Source organism: Chelmon rostratus, chromosome 19 (assembly GCF_017976325.1).
Source record: "Chelmon rostratus isolate fCheRos1 chromosome 19, fCheRos1.pri, whole genome shotgun sequence".
Taxonomy (NCBI): domain Eukaryota; kingdom Metazoa; phylum Chordata; class Actinopteri; order Chaetodontiformes; family Chaetodontidae; genus Chelmon; species Chelmon rostratus.
Window position 1 is genome coordinate 13,847,353 of NC_055676.1, and position 12,165 is coordinate 13,859,517.

At 43.6% G+C, this 12,165-nt stretch overlaps 1 protein-coding gene across 5 annotated transcripts in view; it reads right to left on the reverse strand.

The window, feature by feature from the left end:
- LOC121623026 (mediator of RNA polymerase II transcription subunit 13-like) overlaps nucleotides 1-12,165 on the reverse strand; it is a 78,392-nt gene that overhangs the window by 14,696 nt on the left and 51,531 nt on the right. For all 5 annotated transcript variants that reach the window (XM_041960142.1, XM_041960145.1, XM_041960144.1 and 2 more), the window contains exons 4-6: nucleotides 11,033-11,116; nucleotides 1,728-1,873; nucleotides 1,074-1,280 (exon numbers count right to left, since the gene is read on the reverse strand). In XM_041960142.1, coding sequence (XP_041816076.1) covers nucleotides 1,074-1,280; nucleotides 1,728-1,873; nucleotides 11,033-11,116 — 437 coding nt within the window. The remainder of the gene's footprint in view (nucleotides 1-1,073; nucleotides 1,281-1,727; nucleotides 1,874-11,032; nucleotides 11,117-12,165) is intronic.

Genomic DNA, 12,165 nt, shown 5'->3' on the forward strand with positions numbered 1-12,165 from the left:
AAAGCTATTAGAATAATTCCCCGGGGCTTTTACCTCGACTTCCCCATCTTTCTTTCTCTCTTTTCCTGCTTGCTCCTCTCCTCTAGCCATTTCCCCCTTTTTCACTCTGACATGCTAAAAGTCTGCGAGGAGCCCAAGTACACTTCAACAGCACCCGCAAACACCTCCAACCACCAAATGATGTGCTGTATAGAGCTGATGGATGCACTGGAGGTCACTAGACTTTGCCTCTGTATTACTTACACCTGAGAATAAATATGTAACTGGATAGAAACATACCGCAAACATTGATCCAAATTAGACAGTGTAAGAACACAGAATCAGAGATGCTTATTAATGATTTGATTGCTATTAACTGGGATGGACTCCAGTTAAAAAACAAATTAACCGACATTATCGCTAAACACGCCCCCTGGATCCTTTTTGTTGAGAGAGACCTTTACCTCAGATCACCTCTGAGGTTAAAGGACCGGCAAATTGTTGTCAGGCAGGGGAACATGCAGGCTGGAAAAAGTTTTAGACAATTGAGAAATATCAGCAATCTAATTACTAATTAAATCCAATTACTCATAAACATCAAGAATTCTGGAGCAAAATAAAAAGAAAACATTATACATCAAATGAATGTATTGCCAGTCAGTTAAGAGTTGCTGGACCAAGGCTGCATAATCCGTCACTTATTACATGAGCATTAGATGGGAGTAGTTAGCCTGCACACATTCATTCTTCATTTAGATTTCTATAAATGTTCTATTCTCTCGTCTTAAAACAGATTGCACACGTTTTCAGTAATGCTATCCTGTTTCTTCCTGTGAGTGTTTGTTCTAGGAGCCCCCTGAAAACGAGACACCTCGAGGGGTTTATCCTGATACAATAAAGTCTGTTTGATTCAGTAGAGCCACATCAATGCGGTCTGATGTGCTTTTATTGTCTGTTCTCGTGCTGAAAAGACACTCCAGAAAATGTCTCAGTACAGGATTGGCTTCAATTTTTTTCCATAAAGCGGTAAATTCTGCCACCCGAGACATCCCACGCTCCCTTACATCCAGCAAACGCATCGACTTTTTCCATACCTACGATGACCTCCACTGCCACGTGACAGTTGCGATCATATGCCTGGCTCGTGTCTTCTTTTTCCTTTTCTCCACCCCCTTCTTTCTGCTGGAGGACCATGGGGTAGAAGTAGCTCCACTCCTCCATCAGCTTCCGAGCCGCTGGGTCACTCATCTTGTAGGCCTGACCGGTCAGAGTGCCGCTCAGGCCGTATGGACTTAAGATCACTGCAGACGGACAAAACAGATTGGAAGAAGATTTAAAGCACAGTGTAATCAGTCATCTTGAATGATTCCATGAATTTTGCTGTATTTCATTATACTGCACAGCAAAGAAACACAGAGGAGGTGAATAATTAATACAAAAGGTTTGCAGAAGGTTTCCTTACCTTTGCCCATTATAACCTTATTTAATTTAATCATCAGTCATCAATCAGTATTTCTGTTTCAGCCAATGACAAGTATGATAAAACCAGAAGTGGGAAAAATACATTTACTAATGATACTAACACAATACAAGACTTTTACATGTAATTAAGTACTTATATAGTACTTTTACTTAAGTAGAGGATGTGAATATGTCTTGGAATCATCAGTAATGCTTGCTGAACATGATTTCTGTTTTGTTCTGCATACATAAGCCACAGACAAAAAACGCCGGGTTTGTGGCGTTACCTTGCACTGGTGTGACGGAGGTCTGCGCGAGGCGGATGTGGTGCTCTGTGATGTGATATGCAGGCAGGTGCTGGGCAATCTCCACACTCGTGCACACGTTGCTCTCCCCGTGGAGGAAGAAGGAGAAGGAGCATGACAGGTGTTCACTGGGGACAGAGGACAGAGAAGCTTTAGAGGAGGGGACCAGCAGAAGCAGCGCAGGAACGTGCTGCTGAGTGTGCGTCAGCTATTGAAAGGGCTGTCTTTGTCCAATTTAATTACATGTACCTTCACAACTGTACACTTAATTAAATTGAGATTTAAATGGAATGAAAATCACATTTAATGATGTTAAACTTGAGATTAAATAAAGCCATACATCAGAGCTTTTGAAAAACAAATGTACAACACGAACATGCCGGTCTTTCAGGCGGCAGCATGACAGACGATGAGTGCTTTTTTCCAAACAGCAATTTAGAGAACGCACTCAGAATGTGTCTTTGTAAAAGCCTTGCTCAGCTCTACCTACATTGATCATCTTCCTGGTTTCCCACATGGGCTCCTTATTGCAGGTATAAATCCTCATTTGCTTATGACCGATTGTGGTGACTACATGTTTACATATGCAGCGCTCTCTTTATTACGCGGCCCTGGCATAGTTCGTCATGCGCTGCTCTTTTTTTTAATCACAGAGGAGTAATTGTTGGGGCCTTATTGCAATCTATATACCAGTGGGCGGGCTGGACATCATTAACTACTCAGATGGGTTCACTGATGTATATTTTTAATCTATAAAGCTCCTTACCACCTTGGATTATATATATCAGACTGACAGTAAAGTCAGCAGGTACTGTAATCTCCTTGTGATTACCCTGCTGCCTATGCAATATCTCCTTTGCCCTGAGGGAGCTGGACCTCCATTTGAGCTGTAATGGATGGTCAAATTCAATAAAATGGCCAGTTCCACAGTCACTCATGGGTAGAGCTAAACACAGTCTTGAGGGAGCAAAATATCTTGTGGCGTTGACCGTGACGGCCTCCAGATGGCGCTGAGTGCACCCAAAGAGAGAAGAGGCCACTTTCTCTGCTTCACAAACATGCTCGATGCTCCCCAGGGAAGAAAAAAAATCATTCCCTCATAACAGGTGGTTTGGAGACAGGTCTTCACCATCACAGGAGGAAGAGCAGCACTAAAGTGCATGCATATGTGCGCACAAGCCTACGGCAAACACGCACACACAAACACACATATATACACACAGCACCAGTCATCTTAATCCATCATCTCCACAATTTACATCTCTACAACACGAGTCAAAATGTTTTCAGTGTCACTGCCCTCCAACCTTGTCCTCAGTGCATCATTACGCCATATGAAGAGCTATATATAGCTGCATAGGGAAGCTCAGTGAAACAGCTGCAAGTCAAGAGTACCAGTCCAGCAAACTGCCATGCACATATGCACAAACAGTCATAATTAAGGCTATTTAACCGGCCTATTGAAAAGCATGAATGCCCCACTTATCTTCTGTGTTTGCACTGATTCTTCATAAAGTAATTTACCTTTCCAGATAGACACGACTGAGGGCACTTAAGACGAACAAGTTACTCTTTTTTATGCTTTTTCAAAGGTGGACTGACTAATTGGCTGATTGACTGATAAACTGTATGTATTTCACCATGTCACACTTTCTACTCGCAGCCCTGCACAGATTAAATAAGGCTGTGAAATGAAGCAGCTGTTAGGATTTGCTTCTCTCTTGTGTTGACAATTCTGTTTATATTGTTATTATATATTTTTATGAGATGTGTGTGTACTGATCGGGACTGATGTGTGCACAAAAAAGACGACTCCCTCAAGACCCCTCGTAAAAAAAAAAAACGCAGCTCGGGCCAAATGGCAGGGGATCTGTTGGAAATCGTCTCTGTTTGTATTGTTGTCTCTGTTTCGCTGCCTTACAAATCAGACAGCCATCCAACAGCATTAAAGGATGGACACTTTTGATATTTCAGCTAGAATAACTATGTGCTGATAAAGAATGTGCAACTCGGTGCTCTCAATTAAGTCTTTACATTTATTAGAAAGAGAAGATCAAAAAAGGCTCCTGATGAAGATTATTCAAGTCATTTAATAATGTGTTTATCACAATTGATAAACTATACAAGCAATCAGTCCAAGCAATAACTAATGTGCAGCAATAATGACCGAAGAGCTATTACAACTGCAATAAAGTGCAATTAAATGCAAGTCAGGGAAAAGCAGCACTACAAAAAGAGCATCAAACTGTAGGCTGACGCAGCTGGGAGACTGATGCTCCCTGTCCTTTTACAAAGGGCATTTTTCTGCACAGTAAGCGGGTGTGAGTGTGTGGACACACTGGGCTCCTTGCATCCTCGGGGACATTTGTGCAGTCAGAAAGCGTGTGTGTGTGTGTGTACGTGTGTGTGTGTGTGTGGGTGGGTGGGTGTGTGTGAGAGGGAGAACAGCGGACAGAGATGTGAGGCAGCTGTGTGTGCTGGGCTGTATGAGTACAGGTATTAATAAATGAAGAGGAGTGATGGCTGAGACTCGCCTCAGGGCTGACAGTACTGGAGAGAGATAGAGAGAGGAGACGGAGAGAAGGGAAGGGGGGGTGGGTGGGTGAGGAGGTTGAGAAAAAGGAGAAGAAGAGTGAGAGGAGGAGGACGAGAGGCAGAAGAGCAGAGCAGAGCAGAGAGAAAGACAGCAACAGAAGAAGATGGAGACAGTGAGCACTGGAGGTAGAAAAATGAAGGAAATGCAGGAACAAGACTGAGAGGAGAAGGGAAAATAAGAGGCTAGAGAGGAAATTAGGAGGACAAAGAAAGAAAGGATATAGTATAAAATGAGGAGTGAGAGCAAAAGGAGTGAGAGAGAAAGAGGAGGAGGTGAATAATTCAGTGCCACGCACTGCAATTGCTGCACACATATCGATGAGATCAGAGTTTTAATGGGTGGCTACTGAGCACAATTTTATGGTGAAATCAATCAGGGAATGTAGAGCCGGAGAACACACAGACACGTCACTGTACGTGTGTGTGTGTGTGTGTGTGTGTGTGTCCATTTCAGTTGACTTCGTATGTACAGTATGTGCCTAAGATTATATACAGCTTTCACAGCATAAATTCAGGTTATCCTATATGTGCAGAAGTGTATATATGGTATTCGCGTGCACAACACAAATGCCTGCAGAACCCGCAGCTATCGTAGCAACACGTGAACACACATATGTAAAATGCATCACATGCATGTTTGAAAGCCACTGGAAAACGAGGGTAAAGCGGGCACGTTGCGGGTGACAACATGTGTCTTTCCACCCCATCACGACGGCACCAGCCAGCCAGCAGGGGAGCTGGTTAATGTCCGACATGCATCACGGACTTGACACGCACGCATCTGTGTGCACAATCACATGCACACAAAATAACGACGGTTATCTTGATTGCCGCGACGCTCTCATGTCTAGCCCAGTGGGGGAAAAAATAAAATGAGATTAGATTAAAGGAGATGGAAAGCAATAAACAGTAAAACTACCATGTGCGAGACAAACGAAGCTTCTGCTTCCACTGTTCGAGGCATCAAAGCCCATGATGTGATAACTGCGTTTAGATATCATAAACTACAATCATATGCACTAAGAAGGCTTGATAACGTTTTCTTAGATTCTCTCAAATCTGGGGGATTAATCTCCTTAATCTGTACCTTAAATTCTCTGTCTGCTACCACAGCAGCACCGTTATGAGTTATCTCCATCCTTGCGGCCGCCTAACCCTTCCTACAAAATCTGAACACATCTCTTGGAAACACATGAGTGTAGACACTGCACTGTAGTGTGTGTGGACCGACGTAGAGGAGGATGTTTACCCTCTTGTAAGCTCCTGTGAGCAGCATGTATACACATGCTCTAAAAGTCCCTCCACTACACTGGCACAATAAGTTTGTTCCATACAAACAAATCCGACCAAACCACCAAACATGCATAATATTGTCAGGCTTTGGCAGGTGTGTGCATATGTTCACACATGCACACACACACATACACACACACACACACACACATATTAACACGAGCAGAAGTGGGGGATGTAGTGAGCTTGATGTATTATTCAGTGGCCCCAAGTGGGTGGCTTTAGCCAGTGTTGCTATCACAATGTTTGTGCTCAAACACTGCTCCAACTATCTATGTGGATTCACTATGAAAAGGCGCCACGCTCAAGGACACCACTCATTGCACTTTCTACGAGCACGGGTAGCTCAGGGAAAAAAAAAACTATATCAGTCTATCGGAACTGACGATTTCTTGTTAGTCCTGAAAGACAGCAGAGGCCGACTGGGAATAAGCCGTCAGCGGGCTATTCCCACACAAACGCTGCCAAGTGGAAAAGCTGAAGTCGCCAACTTCACCACAGGCTTTCACCCTCATATCTGAGTGGAATTAAAAAAGGAGGTAAAGGATCTGTTGGTAGGCTGTTGCTGTGATGTATCGCCGTCCTCTCTATTGATCTCTGGGCTTTTTTCTCTTCCCTCTCCTCCTCTCAGTGGTTTCACCTGGTAGTATGGGAGATGTTCTCCGCTTTTTGGCTCATAGAGGCCCGTAGAACAACACGTTTCAAAGGAGAAAATGCAAATAAGTGTGCTCGTGAATGAAAGGATGGAACTCCTGACCTTTCAACTTAAAAGCACAAAAAATGGACTAATAACGCTGTCAATTATGAAAAACATCACAACACGTCAGATACTGTTCTGCGTCATCTGCCTGTAGCACACTAATATTTTTATAGCTCACAGTGCATGTAGTGAATCAATACACCACTGCATACACTAAGCTGCTGTATTTAAATTCAGTGGATACAGTGGCTGCTCTATAAAAGCCTTTTACTACTGATGGACTGAAGCTCATACAATTGTAGAAACAGCCAACAGTCAATGTTCCTTACATTGACTTCCATTACAAATGTTAATAAATGAGCACATCTTCACGGTTGAATGGACTTTCCAGCTTCAAGTTTGCAGAAGCAGCTGATTGCAAAACAAACGTTTGGACGGCAGAATAACTACGAGAGAGAGTCTCTCACCATTGAGGAGACGTCTTCTCCTTAATGGCACCCAAACAAGTATTTACTGACTGAACTATGTTAAAACACAGCGAAAACACGACACAAACTAATTAAGAATTCAACTCGCTGAAAGAAAAAACACTCGCTCTAAATCCTAAAGCTCTAAATCCAAACCCTTTAACTTTTAATAGAGCCTTTTTCACAACCGGTCTTCAGAAGCCAGTCACAGAGTATTTTCAGTCAGTCCATCAGTCCACCATTTATTCAGTCAGTAACTCATTTAACCTCATCCATCTGTCTGCCAGTCAGTCCGCAACTCTCCATCTATCAATCAGCCACTCACGGGGGCATTTTCCTTGTCAGTCACCTTTGTAGCTGTTCAAGTCATGAGCTGGCTTCTAAGTGGAGCAAGAGGAAAATCTTCTGACCAAAACCACATCTGGACTCTTACACCATTCACTCATCAGCTATTTTACATATTTACACCTTTAACCTTATTTTCAAAGATGCAAGTAAAAACATTTTAACTAAAGTCAGATCCCAGACAGGTATTTATTTAAGCATTAAAGCATTAAATCTACCAAACTATGAATGCATCAACATTTGAATGATGGTGAAGAACAAAGGATAAATGAGGTAGAAGAATATGTGACTTTCTTTCTCACTTACTGCAACTGGGAGTTCAAGTTTTTTTAAGCCCCTGAAAGCACCAGAGGAAAGATTGAACCAAACATATCAATATGAGCGAAATTAGGTCAGTTGGCAGTTTTTAATTAAATATATATTTTTTTATTTTTATGATTAAACTTGATTGAATTAAAGATTTTTTTTCATATTTGAGAAGACTTTGTACAAGCCCCACTGGCTGCCTTCATCCCCTGCATATATCAATTTGCCACGCTATTTCTAGTTTTGCAAACAAATAAAAATAAACAAACTATCTTGGCATCAGTAAACGTATCTCTCATGTCTGGTTGGAGCTGCATGCCCAATACAGTCAAATGTGGAGGGTTGAGGAACAGGAGTGAGGAACGAGGAAATGTTTTCAATATTTTTTTTTTTTTTTTTTATTTCTGGAGATTCTGTGACCTTGTGATGTGGCCTAACACCAAATGTTTGTTGCCTAGGAGATGGCTAATATCTCTATGTCATTGGTCCCCGAGGAGAGGAGAGGAGATGTGAGGAGGGGACAGTAGGGGAGAGGATTTCTGTGATTTTTAAAAAGCAGTTTAAACAGGCCGTACAACTTGTTTGTGTTTCATGGTCAAGTACCAGAGGACAGCTCGGTTACACTGTAAAACATGAACATTATTTATGCATGAGTATACAGCCATTAATGCGAATGAAAGCACCTAGATTAACAAATATACTGTGCACTGTGCTTGGCATGCATGGAACTGACTGAGCTAATGAGAGAGACAGACTCTAATACATCCATAGAGCCGTCTACAGTGATGATTAATTTACGACCCCCCACCTTCTCTGATCCCCACCTCCCCACCACACACACACCGAGCCTCCTCCCTGCTCTTCCTCTCCCTCTCACACTCTCTGTGCATCCCTGTAACTCCCTCTCTCGCTCCCCTCAGCGTCTGATGCAATCCGTTACCAACCCAGAGTGCTTTCCTTCCATTCAGACACAAAGAGAGCATGAGTGTTGTGCTGAGAGAGGAGTTGAGGGGGTGTGTGTGTGGAGGGGCGGGGGGGAGGGCAGAGGAGGAGGGTGGGTTTGGATGTGTCCTGGATGTGCCAATCCTCGCCGTGCCCCCGGGGACACATACGAGATAAACACCAGATAAGCCTGACAAAGGCAGCAGTGCCAAGGCACAGGAGTTGGCACGGGTAAGGGGGCACGGAATGGATATTAGCACTGAAGCGCCCCCTGTTGGGGATAAATGGCACGGTGTGGGAGTGAAGAAGAGACAAAGGAGCTGGTTGCAGCTGAGGCAGGAGGTCAGTGTATGCCTAACTGAGCAATGTTCCCTCATGGCAGTAAAACACTGATGGCAAAGGATCTGCAGGGGCTCTTACGGCTCACACTGTCAAGTGTGGGGCAACACTGCTATTCTGGGAACAAGGGATGGCGTGTGTGTGGGTATTTAGGACAGTGTGGTTGTGTGTGTGTGTGTGTGTGTTTGCATGTGTGCTGGGAGCAAGCAGTGGAGACATGTGGAAAGACAAAAAAAAAGACGTCATGGCTCATTTCCACCAAGTGATACATGCAACAGCCGCAGACTGCAGGCATGAAAAAGTACGAACAGTGCAGACATCTACGCGAGATTTGTATTTGTTTTGTGTCTGCGTGTTCAAGAATGTTTCTCTCCTTCTCCTTCTTTGTCTCTCCTTCCAGGATGTTCAATAATTCACAGACAGAAGGAGTCAGGATTGGCTCAGCAGGGGGCGTAGCAGCTGACAACATATTCATACAGAGCTGTCAAAATGAAGAGGAATTACATGATGTACAAAGGAGACACAGGCACATGTAAATCTCTGCACTCACTCAAACACTGAGCGTAATTTCAGAACCTTTAAACTCAACATATGTTTGCATGCATACAGTATGTATGCATGCACACACAAACACACACGCACACACACACACACACACACACACACACACACACTCTCAGGAGCCTCTGTCTTCACACATCCCTGCTTCCCACACAAATGTTATTAACTGATCTTTAGTGACTCTCACCAAATGGTAACTTGTAACATTGCTGGTAATATTTTTTTGCCCTTCTCTTTTCTCTTCTAAGCAAAGTCTTAGCTGTGTTGAATAGGATAATTAATGAGCAACTTCCACTTGTCAGACGGGATAATGCATCCAATAAGCACACGCAGAGATGTCACAGTGTCGAAAAGGAAAGGAAAGGAAAAGACACCCATGATTATTAGAATTAAGGTCACCTTGTGTGGGCAGTGAGTATGTGAAATAAAATGTCAGAGGTTTGATGCACATGAAGTGTGTATAGGACGCATAACCATGTATACACTCACATTTAAGGCTTCAAAGCTTCTTATAAGGTTTTAGTTTAGGGTGACCACATCAGAATGAGTGAATTCAGGGCTCCATGTCAGTGATGGTTTGATTTCCCTTTGTAAGTACTGTAATTCAACAACATCATAGGTATGCTAGGCATTAAATACTCATAATAATGAGTATTCAATGTTTTATGAGGATATAACTAATTGAAACTTGTGTTTAGCTTAATTTTCGGGGACAAACCTGACAGGATTCATAGGGCCCTGCATAAGCACAGCTTATGATTCATGTCTGGAGGAGATCTTTATTTTATCACCGTATTTGCACTATATTTTACCTTCGTCAGGCTTCCTCAGACACTATGCATATGCAACACAGGTGACACACACTCTCTTGCGATGTTACGCAGTTTGCCTCGTGGAGGACTTCCACCTGCTGCTCTGAACGGCTGAACCTGAGTCTGCTGCAGCAGCACACGGCAGCACGCTGCACCTGTGTCAGCAACTTTCCAAGAGCGAGAGTTTCCTGTGCATCTCTTAATTCGCACCGCAGCTTGAACGGCGATGCAATTTACAGCTTTCCAGCTCGAAAACTACAAAGAACATATAAAGAGAAGGATGATTCCTGTGTTTGCTACCTCAGAGATACATTTCTAAAAAGAGCCATTTGACAGCTGAGTGGTTTCCTTGGAGTCATTTACAGAACTTGGGTATTTAGCATTTGAGCACAGCTATGCTAGAGATGTAAGGAATGCTGCATCCTCACCAGCAGGAGAGGCTGAAGTGGGCAGACTGAGCTGTGAGAGGGAGCTGTAATGGCTGAAGCAACAAGTTGAGCTACTGTCATCACACCCACCCCTCTTTCTACTCTGTTTCAGTCTGTCTCCCACATTGCCTACACAGTTACACAGCGTGACACTCACACACACACACACACACAAAACCACCCTCCCCTCACCCAGAGAGAGAGCTCGACTCAGCTCGGCTCTCACCTCTCGCCGCCATTCACTGTCCTGTCTTTAACAGTCTCACACCATGAGCCAGCTGCTGGAACATCAGGGAGACGAATACTGAATCACACAAAAGCCATTCACACCGCCTGGCTGTGTCACACATGCAGGCACATGATCACACACACAGAGCTCCGTGGTGTACATTTCTCACGTCATAACATAAATGAAGCCTCGTGGGAACAGAGACGTGCTGTCCTGTGACAGTATTTGTGTGTGTGTATGTGTGTGTGTGTGTTGTAAACGTCTACATACCTGTTGCCCAAAGACTTTTCTTCCACTTCATGTGGCTTGAAGAACCACTTCCCGATCCTTAAAAAGCCTTTGTCCATCAAACATCTGCAGCAGCGGAGAGAAGAAGAAGGAGAAGCCAACAGAGGAGAGAAAGCCAAGCGAATATTATTTATGTAGCCAAGAAAGTTCAACAAAGAAAGTTATTTCTGACGTTTTCCGCGACACGACGCCTCCTCTCTCTTTCTGTGCAAGAGGACAATCTACTAAAGAAAAACCTGAACAATACGCATGATGCATTTCCTTCAAAGGATCATGCAACAGATACTGTTCTTGTGAGAGCTTTTAATGCATCTCAGTGGTGATTTCTGACGCCGTAGCCTCTGGTGCTGTTGTACAGGAGTCCACTGCAGTGCAGCCTGCTTCAAGATTTATGGCCTTGTTATGAATTTCAAAGCTTATATGAGTAGAAACTGTTTAATATATTTTTGTATTTAGTTGACCTTGTGCATGTTCAATCGCCAGAGCCAAAAATAAGCCACATGAGTAAAACAGAAGCTTTATGATTTTCCATACTGCACATAACGTGCAGCAGGGGCTGTCCCTCTGCTGCACCTAACATGTGGAGTTTATGACAAGTGCACAGATAAAGGGAAGGTAATCTTCCTGCTAATCTGCTTTCCCCACAGTGGCGTTCACTTTTACAGATAGCTTTCCAAAAACCTCTCCTTTCATCAGATCAGTTCCGTCGTCACGCTCCCTATTTGGCTATCCCACCATCTGTGCGCTGTTCACCTCATTTCAGCCTCCTTTCACAGACAAAACTCTGCGCTCTCAGAACTCCGACTCGCCTCTGTGAGCAGGTGCCAGCGGATTCCCTGCTGGATCCTCTGACCCGGGTCGAGGAATTACAAAATGATTTTATGGGCCGCTCTCCACTCAGCCAGGCTGAGCAATCCAAAACTTTCAGCCTCCAGCTCGACCATCTTTGGTGCATGTTCTCTTATCTGACCGTGGCTGCTCATTGCACAAAAGATCTCTTTCTTGCTCTTTATTGGAAACAATTGATTTCACGATGAAATGAAGAAACAAATTGTATTTAATGTGGATTGGTCACATTGTGGCTGATACCCAAGCCACTTAATAAAGTCAGTCTT